The following is a 22,402-nucleotide window of genomic DNA, read 5'->3' as shown; positions in this document are numbered from 1 at the left end:
TTATAAAGGTCAGTGGTCACCGAAGACACCAGTTCCTTCCAGCACACTCCAAAGTCATCACCGCTGGGTAACATCCATCCTGGCACAACCGTGGAGCCCCTGCATGGCTGGACACAGGGGTGATCCTCCCAGCCCATCCCCCATCCTTGTAAACCAGAAATGAAGACTCTCAGAAGCCGTAGGATTTTGTGGTGACCCAGATCTCCCAGAAACTGCGAAGGCCAGAAAGAATAAGACAGAACTCTTATAGGACCACCCCAGCTTCATCAAGAAATGGAAGGGGAGCACTGTATGAGAAAAAAATGAGGGGGGCAAGGAAAAAGGAAGAATCTATATTGAGAAGAAAGGTATTGGGACCCTTATCAAGTCGCAATATTTTTATTCATTTTGCTATTAATTTATATCTTGTTATGTTCCAAAAAGGATTAGATGTGGCGAGCCAGACGCTCCATATGCAGATCAGTTTGAGACACCCCAGCATCCAGAGAACGGATCCTGTAGGCCCAGCCCAGTCCCTGCAGGAATAAGGCCGCGTGTGTGCTAAGGACCACCCCCTTGCCTCACCTGTGTCCGCCTGGGCGGGGCCGCTGTCCCCACACATGTCCCAGGATCAGCTGGAGCGCCTCGGAGGAGACACTGAGCAGACTCTGCTGGGCTCCGCTTGGTGCCCTGAGGACCCCCTCCCCACACCTACCTGTTCTGTATACTCCTTCCAGTGTCTGTTGTTCTGCCTCCGGCTGCAGCCACCACAGCCTTCTTCAGAGGCCACCTGGGCTTCTGGAGCTCCCATGAAGAGAGCCAGAGAACTGGGAGTTTCCATCTCCCCACCTGGGAGCAATCTGGAAAAGAGATCTGAATGTCCAGCTCCCTTGCTTCAAGGCTGGGTGAACCCTGAGCTATAATTAAGCTCCAGAGCTCCCCACAAGATCCAGGATCTGGGATGCCTGGCTTCTTGGCCTCCCGACCAGCTTTTCCCCTTGCCTGTTTTTCCTGGGAGCACTTCCTCATCTATCCCTTGCCCAGGCACGCTCGGCTCAGGAGCCTGACTTAAGATAGACATCATGGGCTTCTTTTCTCCTCCTAAGTTCCCTCTCAGAGGACTGCTCATGGCTTCTCAATCTCCTCCAAGTAAGACTTGGGGCTCTATCATTCTCTCAGGTCCCACCTGAAGGGCTGTTATACACCTGCCCCAAATCGGAGCCAGATTCTTCTTCAGAAATGCTGGTCGATCAGCTTCAGGCACTAGAGTTGATGCCTGCTTGGGGTGATGTCAGCTCGGGGGTAAGGGAACCATTTACGGGAAACTTTTTGGGGCTGGGGCTGCTGACAAGGAAGCAGAAGCCCCTGGACCTCAGGAGACACCCCTGACTGCTTCCCATTGAATCTCTTGCTTGAACTACCCCAAGTAAGAGGTCTCTACCCAGGGCACCACAGATGTTCCTTTAAATGTCCCAGACACCTTTCCATCGCTCAATGTCCCCTCTGAAGCTAAGGATGTGAAGAAGCTCTGTGAGACCACTGTGCCTGCCTGGGGCCCTCTGCTGCCTGGATGAGCCCAGGATGGCACCTACACAGCAAAGCGGGCGTGGGCCGGATGCTGGAAGGCATAGGACTAGCTGGTTTCTGGAGCTTAGGATAGAGACAGGTGTGAAGAGGCCTAGGGGGGCTCTGCTCCTAACGGAGGCCCAGCGGCCACCAAGACGTCATATTTGTAGGTGGGGCTCTATCCATATTTTGGAATGGTTGACATTCAGTTTTTCAAGATACCACTGTACCTTTAATTTATTAGCTTTCCATAAAAACACATAACATACACAATCTACAGGATAGAAAGTATAATTTACAAAAATATAAAAATCTTGGTTATTTTTTAGTATTCCAACATATTACTGCATGTGTTATTTCAATAAACATGTTTAAACAATGCACACTTAACCAGCCTGATTACCTCTGTGGGGAATGGTGTCCACTCCCTCCTCTTTGTTTTAAAATAAAATATATATTAAGAAAAAGAAACCACGATTGGTTATATGTGCATACTGTATGTGTGAAAGCTTTTGCAGCGGAGTTTCAAAGTTCATGCCATTATTTAGGTGCTGCGTTTCAGTATCAATATGTGGCCCAACGTGTTTTCAACGGACTGTTTAGACAGAGGTTCTTCCCTTGTGAAGAGAGCAGGTCCCCTCACATCTTCAGCCTTCTTTCCCGGTGATGAGAGGATGGGTCACAAAAGCCAACATGGTGGACCCGTTCGGCTTTCAGGTCTTCAGAGCAGAAGGGATGGACAATGAGCAGCCTTCAGGTGAGGGATAATTCCCGGATTCCTTCAGGAGATTCAGACTGGCGTGTAGGGGGCTAAGTCATCAGCAATGAGAGACCCCGGGATGGGCCCCGGGGGGACAGATCTTTCTGGGACCCGGCAAGGGTGCCTGTGAGCTCTGCTCGCATATGCAGCTGTACCCCTCACGAAGCCCTCATCCCAGAAGGCCCTGAGGATGCTGCCCTGCTGGGTGTGGAGCGGGACGGAGTTTCCTTCCATCCCGGAGTGGCTGGTCTTACCGGCAGGCACAGGTCTCCACAGACATGTTGGGGTACACCTTCAGAACCACGTTCCGGTTCTCATCCAGGAAGAGGACCCCAAGAGAGTTCATCTTGTCGGGAACACAACAAGGCTCTGGGATGCCCGGGACAATGCCCACAGCCCTGACGATGCTCTGGATGGTGGCGTGATTGGATGGGCGGACAATCTGCAAGACAAGAAAGGAGCACGGTCACCTAGGCGCTCTGCCCTCACCCACCCACTGTGCTACCTGCATGTCCTCGAGGAGGCCACAGAAAAGGTGTTGACCTAGGAGAAAAGGTGAGATTCCAGGGCTGGGCACACACTTCCTCTGAAGTCAGCCACAGACTGAGTCCCAGGGAGGTGTGCAAAAGCCTCAGGCCTTCCTGCCCTTTGGATCTCCCGGAGGGAAGTTACATCCCTACATGATTGGCCACTTGGGGGCACCTGTGCATCACTCATCCCCAAGGCGTCCCTGGACCTGGGCAGGAACTGTGCAGAGGGCGATGCCCAGTTGTTCTGCCCGGGCCACAGCTGCCCACATTTCCCAGTCCCGGGAGTTCCGACGCGCTTCCCGTGTGAACGTGTCCTTAGCACTGGAGGGCAAGGCCCACAGGTGTGTGTGCACCAGCATGATGGGGCTGGACTGCTCATTTCCCAGATGGGTCTGACTGTGGGGTGTCAGGGGCTGCTTCACCTCACCACCCCATCTTGTCATAGTATCAGTCGTATGGGGTGGGATTACCTTTATTTTACTGGTGAAGAAGTGGAGGCTTAAAATGTCTAAGTAACTGGACCAAGACCCCTCAGTTAGGAAGCAGCCCAAAGTCATGGCAAGTTGGAGACCATGCTCGCAGGGGCCGTGCGGGCTTTCTTTCCCTCCCCAGGCAGGCTTGCACACCCAGAGGAGTCAGGATCCCACCACAAACACAGAGAATGCTGTTCTCAAGCACCTCCAACAAGAGAAACAGGTCCAAGCCACAGGAGTTACCCCTCATCGCGGGCCAAAGGAAGTTTTATATGTAGTGCGTTGCTGAGAAAGGCCCCTTGCATGGGGAGGTGGGGAGGACAGCAAGGTAGGGGCATCTGATTTGCGGGCTCAGCCCGCTGTCAAGGAAGGCGGCAGGCTGTCAGCCAGAATGGTAAGGTAAGCTCTGGGTCAGCCGGCTGGAGCCTGCTCACTGCTCATCCGGCATCTGCCCAGGCCTGTGCTAGGCTCTGCCGGCCCACACCTGTCACTCTGTCGGGCACCTCCCTTCCTCTCTCGCACATGCAAGAAAAGCCCCTTAATTCCCAAGCAGGTTAATGCTGCCCCAGGTCTGTGGCTGGGAAATCCCAGCCGACTGATTTATTTACATTCAAATTGGATTTATGCACAGACTCCCTTTCTTGAAGGGGAAAGAATGACCTGAAACTCAGCAGAGGAGCTAAGCAGGAGGGAAGCGTGTGCTCTGTGGGGAGGGCCGACCTCGCCTGGCAGCCAGCCCACCGCAGCCTGGCCTTGGGGAGATGGACAATCAGAGCCACAACCCAGCCCGCAGGGAAGGGGAGACTCTGCAAACCCTGGGGCCAGCACGGCGGATAGAACAGCTGCATGCTGTCTTTCCTGCAGACTCATGCACGGTGAGAGCTAGTCGCCCCGTGGATCCCTGTCCTGTGTGGGAGACAGGGGCGGGCGGGGGTGGGGAGGAGTCCCTAGGAAGCCACTGAGGCCAGCTCTGTACTGGTCACAGACCCCGGGGTCCTGAGGTCCAGACCAGGAATAGAAACGAGAGCCTCGGTGAGGAAGGGGCTTTAGAGGCCTGTCTTGCCTTCCGGGGGGCCGGGGGGGCAGCATGTAGTCCAGCTCTGTAAGGCAGCTGCTATGTGGGAACACACACCTAAGGAGATGGATTCTCCTACTCTGGTTTCTCTTCAGATCGCATAAATCTCCTGCTTTTCAAAAGAAGACATGTTCGGATTTAAAATTCAAACTCAGCTAAGTCAGCCCTTTCAAAAGCCCAGCCAAACCACGTCCATCTGTGGGCTGTATTCCCCTGACAGGCTGCCACTCTAGGACCTCTGCCTACTCATCCCCACCTTGAATAGATGGGAGGTGTTCTAATCCCCAGTTCACAGCCGGGAAATAGGTCACAAGGCAGAGGGACTTGCCAGTAAGGGCAGAGCTGGGACTCGCAGCCAGACAAGGGGCTGAACGCAGCGCTGCTGCTCAGCCAGCCTACCTTGGGCATGGGGAACTCGCACACCCCCGCACAGTAGTAGGCGTCGAAGGATTTGGGCAAGATGATCCATTCATTCCACCCGATGTCTGCGAAGTCCACCTTCAGATACCTGCGGGAGCAGACCCTTGGCTCGGCCCACTGCTTCCTCCGGGCTTTCTGCATCGTCTTCTCGTCAAAGTCCAGCACCCTTGAGGAGGCCGTGAACATATCTTGGCCCTTCTTCCTGCGGTCCTTGCGCCCTGGCCGTGGCTTCAGGGCCCGGAAGGGGCCAGGCCACAGTTCGTGTTTGTGGTAGTGCTGGGCGTGGGGGGCGTGCGCCGGCCTCTCGTCCAGACCTGGCAGCTCATTGTCCTGGAGGGGCCCGGTGGCCTGCGTGGCCCGGCGGACCCGGGGGTCTGCTGAGCTGTTGGGGGCTGCGCCAGGCTCCGGGTCTCCAGCCTGGAAGGGGTCATATCTCTGCAGCGTCACTGCCACACTATTGGGCTCTGAGATGGCCAGGTCATCAGCGTAGATGAGGATGTAAGGTGCGTGGGGGCTTGGCCTGGACACCCTTGGGGCCTTCTCCCCAGGATCCAGCTGGGCAGAGAGGAGCAGCTCGCCATCCTGGCGGGCTGCCTTGATGATGGGGGAGATGTCCTTGGCCTGCCACAGGCCCCGTGGCGGGGGCGCCAGGGCCATGGCCCCGCGGAGCAGGCCCTGCGTGGCTGTGTTCTGCGAGAGACTGCGGAAGAGCAGGTGTTGGTGTGCGGGCAGGCCCGGGGGCAGGAGGCGGCAGGGTGCGTTCTTGGCCCGCTGCTTGCATGGCACCTCTCGTGCCCGGGGCCACCGAGGTTCTGAGTAGAAGTGGAATGTGGCCGAGAGGATCATTTCTGAATCCTGCATAGAAGTCAGGTTGAAGAAATACACAGCCTTCTGGTCGACCACTTCTGTGAGGGCAGGACAGACCACAACAGGTTAGGTTCTTTCTTAGATCGGTCCCGGTGCTCACAGGATCTCCCACTCAGGGTTGGGATGATGAATGCCCATTTAGGGAGCCCCTCCAGGCCAGCCAGGCTTTCCTCATCTTGGCTCATCCTCACAGTAAACTGAGGAGGGCCCCCTTACTTATCCTCAATGAACAGATGAGGAATTGAGGTCAGAGAGGCTGGGGATTGTCAATACCCCATTACAAAAAGGAAGAGGTAGCAGACGGGGAGGTGGGTACTCAGGCACCTCCCTGTGTCCTCTCCCTGCACTCCAGGGTCCTCAATGCACAAATGCACAAATACCACTGTACATCTCCATGGAGAAGATAAGGTAGAATCAGGCTTGGGGGATGCTTTGAGTCAGGCGCAAGCCCTGTGAGAACGCCCTCCTGTATGTACCCAGCCCTCTACTTCACAGATACTAAATGCAGTCGTTCTTCCAAACAAGGTGAACGAAGCAGAGCGCCCCTGACTCCCCTGTGTTCCGAGTGCCTTCTGAGGGAAACTGGACTTGAGGGCACAGCTGTCTGGGCATCAGCTACATGTTTTGCCCAAGGGCCTGCTCCCGCAGGTATCTCTTATAAAGCCTTGTTTGACAAAGGAAGAGCAATATCAGGGTTGCACAAGGCCACTCAACAAAATCTACAAAGACCAGGTTGCTCTCTAGAGGCCCAAATCATGAGAAGGACTGGCATTCCTCAATCAACCCATCTGCAGCTCGAGAATGCTCTGGCCCCTGCATTCCTGGGGCTGTCAAGCACCTCTTCCTTCTTGCCTGGCTCTACCAGGTGTATCCCAGGGCCACGGGGCCGAGCATCCTCATCTGTGGCCCTAGGAAGCTGCCCCGAGCCCAGGCAGCATGAGTTCTCTGAATGGCCAAGTCCTCCAGAGGGTCCGGGTGGGAGGGACGAGTTGTTCCCCAGGCCTCCCTGTGATACTGCAGGCTGGCGGGAGACCAGAGCTGCCAGGCTGGTTGCCTCCTTCCTACTGCTCCCCTTCCTGAGGCCAGGTGTCTGCATGCTGGTACAGACCGCTGGGCACAGTTGCCAGAGGCACAGAGCTCCGAAGCACAGCACTGTGCATGTGTGCAGGGACGCTGTGCCCAAAGGGCATGGGCCAGGCTCTTAGCTTCCCTGACACCTGGACCCACAGAGGCAGCTGGGATTTGTTTTTGTTTGTTTTTGTTTTGTTTTTGTTTTTTTAATCAAAATCTCCCTTTTAAGGATATTCCCTTCTATTGGGAAGAAGGCATAATGCGATTAGGAACTGTCATGTCCTCTCAAGGGACCATGAAAGAGAGCAAGGAAGGAAAAAGCATATCCACAGAGGGCCTGATGAATGTCAGGCAAGATTTAGATGACACTCTAAAGACCCTGCCTTATCTGACCCTCAGAGCAAACCCAAGGAGAAGAGCGGCAGCCCCTCAGCGTGTTCCACACATAAGGGATAGGGCAGGGCCCTGAAGGCCAGTTAAACTTGGCTTCTGCAGACACTGCAGCTTTTGGTGTCCTGGGCTCAAGAGCTGCATATCCCCAACTTCCTGCTCTCTGCCTTCCTCCCCTGGAGATGCTGATTCAGAGGGTCTGTGACAATGGGGCCAAGGGATCTGTTTCACCAGTATCCTAGAGGACTCTAAGCACCGGGCAAGTTTGTGTATCTAGGGTTGATGTGCGGATGGGGCGCAAGCTCACCAGCACTGCAGCCCCCCGTCCTCCAAGCTAGACAGGGCCCTAAGAACCAGGTCCCCAGGCCGCATCAGGACCACACTGAGCTCATCTGCCTCAGGCGGACAGTGAGGGTCTCTATTTCACATGATTGTTTGCAGGATTAAATAAATAGCATATGTAGTGTGCTGGGCACCAAGGAGGAGCCCCTAAATGTGGTTCCCTGCCACTTCCACCTAAAGGACCAAGGCTGGCAGAGCAAGCAAGCTCTTCCTACACCGACTCGGTATCCTTCCAGTGATCCAAATTATCTGAGTTGTAACCCAGCTAACAAGGCAGATAAAGTGTTTTTTTCTTTTATCCAATTGAAGTCCACCGTTCTTCTACAGATTCCTTGCTAGGAAATGCGCTAGGAGGCTCTAGGACAGACATTTCTGACACTTTCCAAAGAGTTGGCCCACTGCGGCAGGATGCAGGCATCTCTGGCCTAGGAACTTACAGCCTTTGGTGAGGAAGGACACAGCAGACTGGGGCAACAGAGATAGGCCTCCCCAGAGGAAAGGCACCTCAGCCTCCCTCCCAGTGATGAGCTAACGGACCAGAGGATCTCTGAAGAAGGACGACTGTGACCACCATGCCAGGGACAGCAGCCTGAGGCAGGTGTGGCCCAAGGAAGGCGCTGGGAGGCCTGCCCTCAAGGAGCAAGAAGTGCCTGAGAGGAGGACTGACCTTCCCTGAAGGTTATTCCTGCACAGGATGCAGGAGAGGGACAGCAAATATTGCTCCTCTTCAGACAGAGAACCACAGAGAGTGTGTTCTGAGACTGACGCCCAGCCTGATCAATCCCACTCAGGACAGGAGTCCTTCCTCTGTGTGGCTTCAACACCTTTAGCCATAGGGAGCTTGTCCCTCATGAGGCAGCCTGCTGCCTGAAGACCCTCTCTGGGGGAATTGTGGGGTGGTGATGGGCCACCCCCATCCGCAGCATGTGAAGGGCCACAGGGTAGCTCTGCTCTCTGTGTCTACATGCATGCAGTGCAGGGGGCTCCAGGCTGTGACGAGAGAAGGGGAACCTGCAGGAAGTCTCCCGGCTTGCATGAGCCCAGGCCTCAAGAGAGAAACCCCTAAGAGAAGTCCCTATTTCCTATTTCCCATGTCTCATGGTCAACAAGAAAAGATCCTCCCACCCTCCTTCCCTCCCCCCACCCTCCCTCCTGTCTTTTTCCTTTCTCTTTTTCTTCCTTCTCTCCCTGCCTCCCTCCCTTTCTCACTAAACATTAGGTAAACTCCTACTCTGGGCTCAGTGTTGTGCTGACTGGGGTCCTGGAAAAGGTGACCAGAGGGGCTCCGCCCAGGGATGAGACAGATGGGCCATCGTGATGACGCCCTTCTGCTGCCCTGTCACTGCTTTACAGAGCACTGTCCAAGTGAGGCCCGGGGGTGCTGGGTGCATTCACTCACAGGCCACTGCCCTGCTCACAGCTCTCCATTGCCCCGAAAGCAAAACGGAACCCCTTGCAGAGGCCCTGCTTGACCTGGCCTGCCTCCCTGCCCGCCCGCATCTCTGCCCCAGCCACCCTGGCTTCTGGTCCCTCCAACACGAAGCTTCCCCGCTCAGGGCTCTGCCTCCGCTGTCCCTTCTGTCGCTGCCCCTCCTCCTCCAGGCCCCGCCCCCTCCCCTTCGCTCTCTGCTCTCCGCTCAAAGGACATCTCAAATACAGGGCACCCTTGGCTCCTGTGGCCGGAAGAGAAACCCCGTCACTCTGTCCCCTGCTTCATTTGTCTTCGTGTCACTTCCCAACTTCCTGATCCGTATTTCTTTGTTATTATTTCTCTTCCCCCCGCTAGAACACCAACTCCAAGGGAGTGGAGCTCTGGCAGCTCTGTGCACTGCTGCATCCCTAGATCCTAGCCCAAAGCCCGAGTGAGAGGTGGTGCCCGGAAGTAAGTGGTGAATGATGGGGGAAGCGTGGGGTCTTTGCTAGATCTGTCTGCTTCAGTTAACGAAGGGGGATCCCTGACCTGCTGCCCTCGGGCTCAGCAAACACATCCTGAAAGTCCAGAAAGCCTCATTCTTTGGGAAGATGAAGCTCATGATACACATCCAACTGGAGACACTGGGCAGCAGGATCTTTGTCCAGTTACTTCTGCTTGAGCCTCAGTTTCCTTGTCTTTAAAATGGGAATAATATCGTTTACCAGTGATGGAGATCCAAGCCCCAAACATGTATGTGTGCTTGATTCCCCAAATTCACAAAGAGGAGAGCAGATGTGTCATTCATTCTCTGGGAGAAGATGGAGCTTCAGAAAGGGTATCTAACTTGCCTAAAGTCACCCAGGTGGTTAGGGGCAGGGCCAGGGCGTACACCCAGGGCTGTCTGACCCCAAGGCCATGCTCCCCTGTGTACTTGGATTAGAATGGTGATCTACCTAACAGCAAATGTCACAAAGACCATGTGCTGCGAAGCGCAAAACATTTTGCAAACACAAGTCATTACGTGGATGTTTTAGAGTTCTAACTCTCCGAGAAAGAAAGGACTAACTTTATTTAGATGAGCCATTCTTTCTTTGGATTTTTGGAAATCTCAGAATCCTAACTGGGTTCACTCTGTGGGCACTCAGCCTCCTTCTTGAGGGTAATGGGGATGGGACTGGGTGGGGGGGGGAGGGAAGAGGTGGCTCTAGCCCAAGGGTCCCTCCAGGCACCTTGCTGACCAACCTTCAGGCCAAGAGGACTCTCAGAACAGAACCTAAGCCACATGGAGATTTGTCCCTTCATCCACTGCCCTGGAAACAGCCATCAGGGGGACCAAAGATTGAACTAAAAGGACTAAAGCCCACACCAGAGTGGGGCTAAAGATTCAAGCACCAATGGAAGGTGGAGGAAGGGAGCCATGGGCCACCAGGGGTATTGCACAGAAGGGAAGAGAATGAATATGTATCAAGCGTCTATTTTCAGGCAGGTCCCAGAGGAAATCCTGCTTGCATCACTTACTAGCTGTGGAGCCTTAGGCAAATCATGGAGCCTCAGTTTCCACATCTGTAAGCTGCGCAGAGTTTTTTGTAGGCATTTCCTAAAGTTGTCGGATCATCTCTGCAGAGCTCACGCCATGGTGTCTGGTACCCAACACATGCTCAGAACATACTGGCCATGCGGTGTCACCAGCTACTACGACACTCAGGGCACCATGTCCTTGTCGCCTGTTCTCATACCCAGCGGGAGGCATCGGCACCTGTCCACCCCTCCAGCAGGAGCCAGAGGGTCCCACGGCCTCTCCCCTCCTGCATCTAACCAATCCCAGTTCCTGCTGGCTTCGCATCCTGTTTCTTCACAACCATCTTGAACTCTGCATCCCTCCACCACTGTCTTCACTCATGGCCCGACCTCCACTGCCACCATGACATGAGGAAATCATCTATTATAGATGAAGAGTCAATATCCTTACTATACAGAAAACCTCTACCAGTCGGTAAGAAGTCAAGACCACAAGGAGGAAGCCATTTCCACAGGAAAAGTTGCAACTGGCTAAAAGGCATGAAAAACAGTTCAGGATGACCAGTAATGGGAAAAAGAAGTAACTTTAAATGAGGATATAGCAAATTTTACCTTCCCATTAAAGATATGCTCCTCCTAGGGTAAAAAATGATATATATATCTAACATATAATATATATACTATATACAGAATATGGTAATATATTTATATAACCTATAATATATATTATATATATTCCACTAAACTATTAAGTCTAGTTACATTTGGGTTTGTAATTAAGAATGACTTCTTTTCTCTACGGTGATTTTCTATGGTTTCCAGAGAAGTACGAATTTATTTCATACTCTCTTCTCTCTCCACCTCCTGCATCTCTCCTTCCCTCTTTCTCTCCCCTCCCTCTTCCCTTTCCCTCGCCCTCTACCTCCACCACTGTCTGCACACCGTATACTGCCCACAGCTGCGGCCAAACTCAGGCCCCTCAAGGCGCTTATGGCCTGGTTGGGCCTGCTGGTCCACCTCTAGCTCCTGCCTCTCTTCTCTCATTGTTTCCTCACAGAAACCACAGTGCTCACAGTCCCCAGCACACAGTAGGCTGCTTCACTTCTACACCTGGCCAAACACCACCTGCCCTTCAGAGTCTATCTGGAGCCTTACCTTCTCTGCGAAGGCTTCGCTGGCCCTTCCCCACCGGCCCTCCCCGTGCCGGGACAGTGTCAACCCTTGGCTCCCAAGCATACACACAGCCCCTCCCCATGGCATTGTGCCCCCTGTTCTGCTGCCCATACTCTTCCGCTTACTTCTCCCTTCCCCCCAGGTCATGCACTTTTCTGGGCAGGGCCAAGAGTATGCATCTGTGGGTCCTCTGAGCTTACAGCACCTGCCACCTAATGAGGTGCTCAGGAAATACTTGGGGAACTGAAACGAACGTGGCCTTTGGCCTTGTTGGCAGATAAGTATGTATTATTACTCTCATTTAGAGATGAAGACATCAAGCTCAGAGAGGTTAAGTAAATTGCCCAATTTCACACAGGTCAGTGGAAAAGCTTAGAGTTAAACACAATTGTTTAGGACGGGGGAAGGTTTAACCTTAAGCCTCAGGGTCAGGCTCGGAAGTGTCCTCCTCTGCTGTAGACTTAATAGGTACCAAGACACACTTCAGGAAGCAATGGAAGGGAGGGAAGAAGGGTGGCTAAAATAATAGTAATAGCATCTAATAAATTACTGAACCCATGCCCAAGGCACTGTCTTAAACACTTGATATATCTCAGTTCATTTTAAAAACCCTATAAGGAAGGGAGCATTACTAGCCCCATTTTAGAAGTGAAGAAAAAAAGGGCGCCTGGGTGGCTCAGTTGGTTGAGCGACTGCCTTCGGCTCAGGTCATGATCCTGGAGTCCCTGGGTCGAGTCCCGCATCGGGCTCCCTGCTTGGCAGGGAGTCTGCTTCTCCCTCTGACCCTCCCGACCCTCCCCCCTCTCATGTGCTCTCTCTCTCTCAAATAAATAAATAAAAAAAAAAAAAAAAAAAAAGAAGTGAAGGGAAAAAAAAAAAACACTGAGTCCTGGACAAGTTTAGTCCCTTGCCCTGGTCATTGACTCTGCATCTGGACCTCAGCAGTCTGGCTCACAGCCCACACTCAGAACTTAAGCCATGTTGCCTGGTGGCAGGGACTACCCCACTGAGGCTGCAGAGGCCACTGTCATGCCACAGGATGGTACTAGTATGTTCCAGGACCGGAGCTAAAGTCCCCACATTGGTGCCTCCTCCATAAGATGAGGGGTCCCTGCCCAGGCTCACAGCTCCTCACAGCTGGGTCGCTGGCTCACAAAGCAGGCATCTCTGAGGGCTGACGAGGGGCTGGGTGGGAGCCACTTAATAATGTGAATCAAGGGAGGAGGTGAGAAACCAAACCGCCTGGGCCGATGCTGTGTCAGGCAAAAACCCACCGCATCCTGCTGAACCACACTCTGCGCTGTGTGCACAGAAACCCATGCTCAGAGAGGGAAAGCTGGTGGGGCTGGGCCTTGGACCCAAGGCTGTCAAATGGTTCCAAGTAAGTCGCAGACTGGTCCGGAATAATCCTGATCTCTCGGAGAATGGTCTGCTCTATCCTCTGTCTCCTAAGCCCTGGGCTGAGTTCTGATGGAGGTGGGGAGAGATGCTAGCAGTAGGAACAGCACTGGCTTGGCACATGGGAGGTGCCAGCCCCTGCCACTGTGAATGGCCCCCTACCCCAGCCTCAGTTTTCTTATCCATAAAATTAGATGGCTGGATGTGAAGTACTGTCCTCAGCTCCTTTTCAGGGCTAACACCCTATGCATCAATGTTATTTGTGCTACCCCTGTTCTGTGCAAATGGAAAGACAAGACCAAGCACCTCCATGCCGGGGGCTGCAGCAGTGAATGTGCTCAGTGGCCATGCTCGCCCCTGTTGCAGGATGGACCTTGCTGACCTTGCTTTCCTCAAAGACAAGGCTCTGAGGACTGAGTTAATGGATGCAAAGTCAAGTGTACACCTATACGAACACAAATGCTTTGTATTTCCATGGGAACAACATGCACCAACACCTAATCTGGCCAGTGTTAGGCTCTGGGCAACCCCACAGGAAAGATACTGGTAAGACCTGCCCATTTTGTAGATGAGTACAGTAAAGTCCACAGAGGTTTAGTGATTTGCCCAAGGTCATGTTCATGCTAGATGATTCTTGACTGGCTTAATTTAATAATGATGTTCCAGAAATGGACTCCATGTGATGAATCAAAATTACCAGGGAGGTATGGAGTTAGGCCCAGTTGGCATGGAGCCCCGGAACAGTACCAAGTGGTCTGCTCAGTGGAGGATGGGGGCCCAGGCCTCTCTGTGGCAGTTATTCCTCAGTACACCGTTATGCAAGGCCAAGCTTCCCAGGTAACAGGTGTTACCTTGAGTCACACAACCAGCAGTCAACAGGTGGCCGACCTGATCCCAGACTGTCTGGCCCCAATGTTGGGCTTGCTCCTCTCCACCTCAGGAGGGGTCGGTCCCTAGAGACCAACAGTTTTTGTTTTTGTTTTCTCCTGATGAATGGCCTTTTCCCCCACTGGGGCTGCTGTGGACCCCTACCCACACTTTCTAGAACGGCATTCTGTGACCACGGGTGGTCTCCATGACAACCAGGGTTTTCCGCCACCCCTGCCACCAGTCTGCGCCTCCTCTCTGCTCGCCCGGGGCCCCCAGGGGTAGGCCAGCGGGGCTGGCAGGTAGCTGAGGCTGCAGGATGGAAGTGCTCTCAGAGCAGGGCGGGGAGGTGCTCTAAGTGACCTCTGTACAGCTCCATCCAAGGTGTGAGGACAGGGGAAAGGATCTGCCCGGGGGGGGGGGCAAGGGTGGGAGGGGAGTATGATGCCCCCACTGCCCAAGCTTCTGGACCCTTCCTCAAACCCCCATGGTCTGAACATTTCATGTTAGTGCCTTGCAGGCCTCAGTTGTGTGTACCCAAGACCAGACACCGGAGGCCCTTCTCAGTTCACTCTGTTTGCCCAGCCCTGGAACCTACTAAGTGCCCCCAGCTAGAGGTTCATGCCCCCTGCCTGGGTCGGTATCTGGCACTTTTATCCCGGCTGTCTTATGCCCACCTGACTGTTCCCACTCAGTGCCCTTCTCATCTGTCAAGAGCCAACACAACTGAGTCCTATGACATGCATACCACTGGTCAGGAGCTTCCCCAGTCCAGGACCATCTCCACCCTGTGCTTAAAGCCTTGTGTATGGGGTGGTCTAGACCAGCCAGTGTGGCACCCTCCCAGTCTTGGGAGCACCCTAGGGGCAGGAACTCTGGGTCACTGCCACTCTGGTGTCCCCACTGGAGGTTCAGGGCCTGGCATAGAGTGCTTGGTGAATAGTGAATGAATGAACGAATGAATGAGTCTATGAATAGAAGGAAGAGAAGAAGTGGGTGCAGTGGTGGGGAGGATGAACAAGTGAGGAAGGGGGAGAAGGAAAAGGGGGGTGTCTGGGACCCCCTCTACTTACCTAGCCGGGCGCGGAAGCTTCGAACCGTGTTGCCCCCTCCCGGCCTCGCGCCCCTCCGACTGTATTTCTCATAAAGCCGGAGCATGTGGACAGCGACCATGTCTTGGGCGCCGGGGCCCAGAGTGGCGGCAGCCTCCCCCGGGGACCGCCAGGGGTCTTTGATCCCAGCCAGGCCATCAGCGGCTGCAGGCGGGGCGGACCGGGCGGGCGCCTGGGGGCTGCCGCCTGCGTCCCGGAGCAACAGCAGAAGCAGAGGCAGCAGCGCGAGCAGTTGGGGCCCCGGTCCCGGGCTCGTCCGAACAGGGCCACGGGCCATGGTGGGTGGCGGCGGCGATGGGTCGAAGCCGGGGAGCAGGAGAGAACGCGCGGGCGCACCGGAGGGCGCGAGGGCGCTGGGTGCCGAGATCCGCGCGGGGCGCGGAGTGGAGGCGGGCGGGAGCCGAGCGCTCAGCGCCGCCCGAGCCCCGGGCCAGCGGTCACGGCCGTCCGGAGCCCGGTGGAGCCGAGCCAAGCCCGAGCCGACGCGACGCCCCAGCGGACTCGCGCAGCGAAACTTTGCAGCCCACAGCTGGGCCCGCTCGGCGGGTTCGAGGGGCGGGGCGGGGCGGGGCGGCCGGCGGCGCCCTCGGGGGGACCGGCTGTGCGCCCCGGAGCACGCGGGGCCGCCGCCGACAAGGCAGTGCCTGGCCCGGCTGCGGTGTGCATGCGCCCGTGTGTGGCGGCGGCGGCGCGCGCGCGCAAGGGTGTGCGCCCGAGTGTGCGCCCAGGAGTGTGGGGGGGCGTGGGCGTGGGCGAGCGCGCTCCCCGCTCCCCTCGGAGAGACGGAGACCCAGGACCCGGCCGGCTCCTGTGTGTCGGCGCCGCAGCCTGGCCAGGGTTGCGCGGGGGCTGGGGCGGCCTTGGGAGGGGGGCCCGCCTGCCGGGTTGCCCCTGTAATGGCATGTGATGACTATGTGGTTGCAAGATGACAGCTCCCCCGTGAGGACCCGAAAGGGGATGTGTGTGCGCCCGGTTGCCTCTGCGCCGGCATCCAAAATGCAAGAGTGAGGGGAACACGGACCGTCCCTGGGCAGCCTCTGAAAAGAGAAATCCTAACCCCAAAGTTCAACCAACCCAGGGCAACTGGAACAAGATCTACATTAAAATTCAGAATTAGCCCATTAACTGACCCTGTATTTGGCAACAATGATCCCAGTCGTTGAAGAAGCACATCAAATGTCTGTATTAATCTTTGGACATGTAGCCACCAGGATTGTCCGGGGTGGCGGGGAGGGGGGGGGGAAGGGTGTGGTTTCAAATTGCCTTACAAAACCTTTCCAAAGCGTCAGGATAGAAGAAGAGAAAGCAGTAGTAGCTTTTCCGAGGTTTCACAACAAAGTGAGGGTACAGTGAATCCCTGGCCCACTTCCCCTCTGCTTAGCCCTGGGGCAGGAGGTCCTGAACTTCATCATGCCTTTAGTGCGGTTTCTTGTCCATGGATAGAATTTCAGGGGTTCTGCGAACTTGGATGGGGAAAATTTACATTTTTATTTTCAATAACCTGTAACTGAAACTTAGCATTTCCTAATATTAGAAATGCAGGCAACCAACCACAGGGGTATTAACTATGCCTGTGACTTCCATGAATTAATAAAAAGGCAGATATATTGCTATGTTGCAAAGTTATTTTTCACAATATTTGGATAAGTTTATTTTAATGTAATTGGCTTTCTTGGTAATATTGTATATTAAAAACATTCTTTTGAAAGGGGGTCCACAGGTTTCATCAGACTGAGAAAGGGGTCCAAGGGCCACACGAGATATTTACAAATCCTTGTGAGGGAAGGAAAGGACCTCTTCAAACCCATGTTCCTCCAGAACTATCTAGGATACTGCCTATGCTACATTTCAAAGGACTGTTTGCAAACTTGTGAACACCCTGTTCCCTTTACTTGGTAACTCTGGGCTCGGTGAGCCAGAATCGTTACTTTTCTTGGAGGGCTCACAATGCAATAATTGAAAAATTGCTGGAAAAAGCTTCTGTTGGTGTGTAAAATACAACCTATTTTTAATTCTTTTTAAATCTTGCAGTGTCCAATTAGAGGTTATCCTATTGAGAGCCTCTGAACCTCAGGCCTGTCTCATTTGGAAAACTATAGAGAAGCATTTTATTTATTTCGATAATTATCTCACATGGCATTCAACTTCCCGTTAATGTATATCCCATTTGTTCTGTGAAACAGCTCTCAAAACTGCTTGCCTGGAGGTGAGATGATCAAGTCACAGTCTTAGACTTGATGAATCTGTCCTTATAAATGATCCGCACCGACTTTTACTGCTCCCTTTCCCCCACCCCCACGCCCACTCCCCTCCTTCTCCATGTGCCCCTCACTTCCCCTCTCCCCTCCTCTCCCCTTCTCCCCCAGAATGCCTCTGACCTGTACCGGCTGGGGGTAACCTCTGCTCATGGGTAGTTTTGTCTCTGCTGGGGCCATACACAATCGAGGCCTGTGAAAAGGAGGGTTAGTCTGCAGGAGGCCGGGACAAGCTGGGCTATTCGGGATCTGTGTCCATTAAAGCCTTCTTGCTCTCCTTAACTCATTCCCCCTCCATTCAAGCCAGCCTGAGGGTCAGGCTTTAGCCAGCCCTAAAACCTGTAGGGTACAGATTCCCTGAATTGTTGGGAAAGAATTAAGGCATCAGCCAGGGACGGCTAATATTTCTTGCCTCATTTTATTGCTGAACAGCGGGACTGTAAAGTCTTGAACACTGGAGCACTATGGTCCCCTTTCATGTAGCCGAGATGATGGGATAAAAATGTGTTTGGTGAAGCAATTCAGATTACCACCGGGTCACATCCTCGCTGGCTCCCAGCACGGCCTGCAAACAGCATCACCGAGACAAGAAGCAATCGCTGTGCAATTCAGCTCATGCAGAACAGTGTTTCTAGCGTGGAAATGAGGCTAATTGTGGAGCTTGCCAATGAGAATGTTTTGTTTTTAATAGCTCAGGCTGTAGCTCAAAATACGAGTTGAGATGGCGGACTCAGGACACAGTCCTGAGAGCTGTGAGTTCTGACAGCTTCCTCCTAAAATGATCGGGGTCCTGGGAGTGTCATACACTATTCTTACCAGGAGCACTGGGGTCTTGGACTTGCCAACTGGGACAGGAAGGGCTCTCTCCAGAGAGGTGAGGGGTTGTTTGGGGGGCCTTTAGTCTTCCAGGTCTCCCTGCTGCACACCCTGGGTTCCTTACACTCAGAAAACCCCAAGGAAGAAGTGAAGAAGCTCAATCGTTAGGAAGCCCCATGCCTGGACAGTTCTGAGAAGCATGCTCATTTGCTTTCCTCCGAACCTCTCCCCAAATAAACACCCCATGAAATGTTCCTGAGCAACTGTCTCATGATATTGTCCAGGTAACTTGGGGTAGAGTCAGTTTTCAGCTCTCGCTAGCTCTGCCACCAGCCCCATTGCCTCTTTGGAACCCCAGCAGCTTCCCGTTTACATGAGAAGGCTGAGCCCTGGGCTCTGTTTCATCTCCAACACTGTATACCTGGGTCTGTGGCCTCATGTCAACCCATTCCTGGAAGTGAGAGAGTCAATGTGACCCTTTGGAGTCAATTGGGACTAGGTTTGTGTGCCTGTCTTCACCACTACCTAGCTGTATGGGGACAAGAGCAAGATATTCTGAGGATCATTAGTAAGGGTTTAGCATGAGATTGTACTAAATAGCATTGCTCCTTGTGACTACTCTTTTATTTCTTGTGTGTTCAAAAGAGATTGTAGCCTATTTGAAGTGGACCCAGACTCTGGGAGATTTGGTGAGAGGTTCAGCCCAGCCTTGCTCTGCAGAGGAAATGCATTTCTTAGTGCATAGTGCCAAGAGTTAAAAAGAAAGGAAGGAGAATGTTTCCATGATTGGGAAGTCATAGACCTCTACCTGCGGTATCTGTGGGTCCCTGTCCAGAGGTTGGGGTGGGGGGGGAGATGACTGACAGCCCTTCATCTAGGCTTCCAAAGCTCTTGGCCCTCAAGGACAAAAGAGATGTGAGCGAGTCCCTGTTCCCATTTGGGGTATGAGCTGTGAAAAAGCAGCTGAAGGGTTTGCAGGGGCACTGGAGACAAGAATCCCAGGGCCTCCCCAGGCCGCCGGGCCCGAGCGTAATAAATCTGCGAAATAACAAGCACAAAGGACTTTATAATCAATGACAGATTTTATTTTTGCTCTGGCAAAATCCATCCGTGGAGCTAACATTTTATAGGGAAATAACTACCCACTTTGTGACTCCTTCTCGGCCCATATTCTCTTTCTTAAAGTCGGGAAAAGCTCGGAGAATCAAAGTCAGCTCCTCCGAGAACTGTGGCAGGAGAAAGCATGCCTTACCCTGGGCGGGAACCCAACCCTCCCGTTACTTCCTAGGGTGGCTCGGGCCATTCATTTCTGTTTTGCTAAAATACCCGTGACATGTGAATAAACCAGGATTACAGAACATTGTCTCGGTCAGTAATCTGAGCCGGCATGGGCTCTGGTTTGATGAAATATGGTGCTCTCTGAGCAAACATGGGAATTGGTATTACTTCTCGTTAAAGCTGAACAGTGGGACTATTTAGAACTGTTGCATGAATGCTGCACTGTGGGGAGTGACAATTTGAAGGGAGCCGATTTGGGGGAGGGGGCCGTGGTGTGTGTGAGTTGGCCAGAGCAAGGCAGTTAGGAGACGTCTGCGGGGGAGGCAGCCAAAGAGACACTTGGGAATTAGGACCCCCTTCGGGGCTGCCTGGGCTCCTGACAACCCCAAAATAATCCTTCTTAGAACCTTTGCAGGAGGGACAGAGCCTTACATCCTTGTCCTAGCATTCGAGCCCTTCTGGTCTGGCCTGACTGTCCCCTCGGTCTTGGTGGACGTCTCTCCAGTCTCTTCCCACCAGTTCTCTCGTGCCCCGGATTCAGAAGGACCCGCAGTCTCTCCATACAACTGCTAACCGCCTCTGGAGTGGCACTGTGCTGACCACCTAGCACCCCTTCCATGACCTGGGTGCTCGTTCCTCTGGCTGCCAGGATAGTGGTCTGCTGCTGGCCCACTGCTGAGAACGTCTCCAGGGCCTGCCTCACCCAGAGCTGTCCCCTTCCCTGGGACAGCCCCAGTGCAGCCACTAGGCCCTGAAGGGTGGGGAGGCCTGATCCCCTAGCCCCAAGGCAGGACGGCTCTGAAATCTCCTTAGCTCCAGGATTTGCTGTGGGCTCTGCCGGGGTCCCTGTCGCAGCCATATCACATTTGCCTTCCTGGTCTGATGAATCCCAGTTTCCACAAGCACATTCCCACGAACCTCTGCATGCACAGTTCTATCTCAGAGTCTGTTTCCCGAGACACCTGACCTATGATAGTCGGTGCCAGGAGAGATCTGAAGAAGTGGGCTCTAATATGAGACGCGGGAGCAGAGCTCTCTACTGCCTGATGGCAAAGAGGACTCTCTTATGGCAAAGAGGACTCTCTCTGACTGGTGTGGCTAGAGTCCGGATAGCCCTTGGCGTGCATAGTGGGGAACCCCAGGGTTTAGCAGCTTAGCTATTGAAGGTTCGGGGAAAGTGATCATTATAAAGACAATGGAAAGGGTTGGCTCCTGCTGAGTGAGACGGATTCATGGGAGATAGATAATGAAAGCTTGAGGGTGATCAATCACTAATTTAAGCCAAAGTGTGCAAATCAGAGAGCCTTCCCAGCAGCGCATAAAGAGCCCCTTGCAGCTGGTGCGGCTGAAGATCAGGCCCAGGACTTAAAAAATGAAGGTAGCAGAGCTCAAGTGATGGTTGAATTTTCAACCCCAGCAAGTCTGTTATGCCAAAGTCCGGGTCCTAGTTGGGAAGGAGTGGGACCCTGAGACTTGGGATGGGGGCATCTTGGTTGATGCACTCGAGAACCTTAAAACTCTACCCCTTCTCGCATGCTCTGGGCCTGAGGAAGTAGCTCACACTCCCCTTGCTTGAAGAAGATGCAGATATAACATGTGTCCCTTTCGTAATCTACCCATACCTCCCTTCCTGGCTGCCGGATGAATACTGGTGTCATGTCACCACATGTCACCACATGTCACTCAGCCAGGAGAGTGCTGGGAGCACCGACAGGGAAAGGTACTATAGATTGGAGTGTTTTAGTACAGAGTCAACATGCACCAATAGAACATGATTGGAACTGGATCTTGGGGGTGCTGCATCAAGGGGGAATATAGAGTTGGATAGGGGAGTGTTTCTCATTACAGAAGCACTATCCCATGCTACAGGATTTACACCATGGCAAGGGCCCCAGTAGATGGGGCTAACATACTTCTGGGTTGACTCTTGGATGCTTGGGCAAAGCAATGGCATGCACTAAGTGAAGTACCAGAGACAAGTTGCCATAGTAAATGATGGGGGAACAGAGGCCGCAGTAGAAGTATATAAGGCTAGAAAACCACAAGCTTAAGTGTTCCAGAGAAGGGCTCGGAGGGCTCTGCATTTCCCAAAGTGACAAGGAATTCTGCAGTGAGAAGAGCACCAAATCATGAAAAAGCTCAGTGATGGCTGTTCTCTGTGGGCTAGGGCTCAGGGCAGTAGATGGCTCTTAATGAACTAAGGTCTCTAGCAGAAGTGGGACAAAAGGATCCCCAAATAAGGGAATGCTTAACTGTCCAAACTGAAGTGAACACAATTTTCAAAACAAAAGGCATGTTTGGCATATTGTTGGAGTGCTTAACTTACCCGGAGCTATGAAGTACTTACTAAAACACGGAGGCCCTGGGGGGACAGATAGATGGACAGCGAACCCCAGTATAGCTTACTTGTTCAATCAATTTGTACAGTCAAAACTAAATCAAGGATGGATGAATGAGGCTGAGGGCAGCTACCCCAATAAAAGTCACACTCCCTTGCCTAATTTCTGGACGTAGACCAATTTTTAGGCCACTTTGATGAGAGAGGCTGGGTCTCCGGGAAGAAGGAACCTGCAACAGCACAAGGATGAATGGTGATGATTTCTCATCCTTCCCCAGAGGGACCTATGGCCATTTACTCAGGGAACAACTATACATGGGGGAAGGGAAGCATCCAGACACTTCAAGGATGGATGGACACAAGGTCCAAGTTGACATTGATACTGGGTGCCCAAAGCATAATTAGCCCTCTGTTAGAGTAGAGTTTTATGGGGCCTAGGCAGGAAATGGATCCTGGTCCAGCCCACCTCACTGGGCCCATGGTCTTATGCAGTAGCCACCTACCCAAACCTCAAATACATAGCTGGAATGAACATCCTTGGTAGCTGCCAGAATCACATTGGTTTCTTAGTCTGTAGCGTAAAAGACATGGTAGTGGGGAGGCAAGTGAAAGTTTACAGTAGAGAAGCCCAAGTGGGGGCCCCTGAAATTGTTCCCTCACTCCCGCCCTGGCCAGATTAAAAAATCAAAATCAGTATTGTGTCCCAAAGATTAGTATCCTTCTTAAAAACATCAAGGATGATTCTTCGCCAGATTGGTCC

At 53.3% G+C, this 22,402-nt stretch overlaps 1 protein-coding gene across 1 annotated transcript; it reads right to left on the bottom strand.

Annotated features, from left to right (window-relative positions):
• Positions 1-1,764: 1,764 nt before the first annotated feature.
• Positions 1,765-15,503, bottom strand: GDF10 (growth differentiation factor 10). Its single transcript, XM_081823936.1, has 3 exons — positions 14,917-15,503; positions 4,783-5,708; positions 1,765-2,747 (listed from the first exon to the last, which is right to left on the bottom strand). The coding sequence occupies exons 1-3, from the start codon at positions 15,230-15,232 to the stop codon at positions 2,556-2,558; spliced, it is 1,434 nt and encodes a 477-aa protein (XP_081680062.1). The 5' UTR covers positions 15,233-15,503; the 3' UTR covers positions 1,765-2,555.
• Positions 15,504-22,402: the final 6,899 nt, after the last annotated feature.

Source organism: Leptonychotes weddellii, chromosome 6, assembly GCF_054177405.1.
Source record: "Leptonychotes weddellii isolate Sample4059 chromosome 6, ASM5417740v2, whole genome shotgun sequence".
Taxonomy (NCBI): domain Eukaryota; kingdom Metazoa; phylum Chordata; class Mammalia; order Carnivora; family Phocidae; genus Leptonychotes; species Leptonychotes weddellii.
The sequence above is the reverse complement of the archived record's forward strand: the minus strand, read 5'-3'. Positions and strand labels throughout refer to the sequence as shown.

What these genes read in the sequence shown, in the direction of transcription:
- GDF10 (XM_081823936.1), bottom strand. Translation starts at nt 15,232, where the DNA reads ATGGCCCGTGGCCCTGTTCGGACGAGCCCGGGACCGGGGCCCCAACTG. An exon ending in AAGCTTCCGCGCCCGGCTAG is followed by an intron (nt 5,709 to 14,916) that starts GTAAGTAGAGGG and finishes CTGCCCTCACAG; the next exon opens with AAGTGGTCGACCAGAAGGCT. An exon ending in GCGAGTTCCCCATGCCCAAG is followed by an intron (nt 2,748 to 4,782) that starts GTAGGCTGGCTG and finishes CTTGTCTTGCAG; the next exon opens with ATTGTCCGCCCATCCAATCA.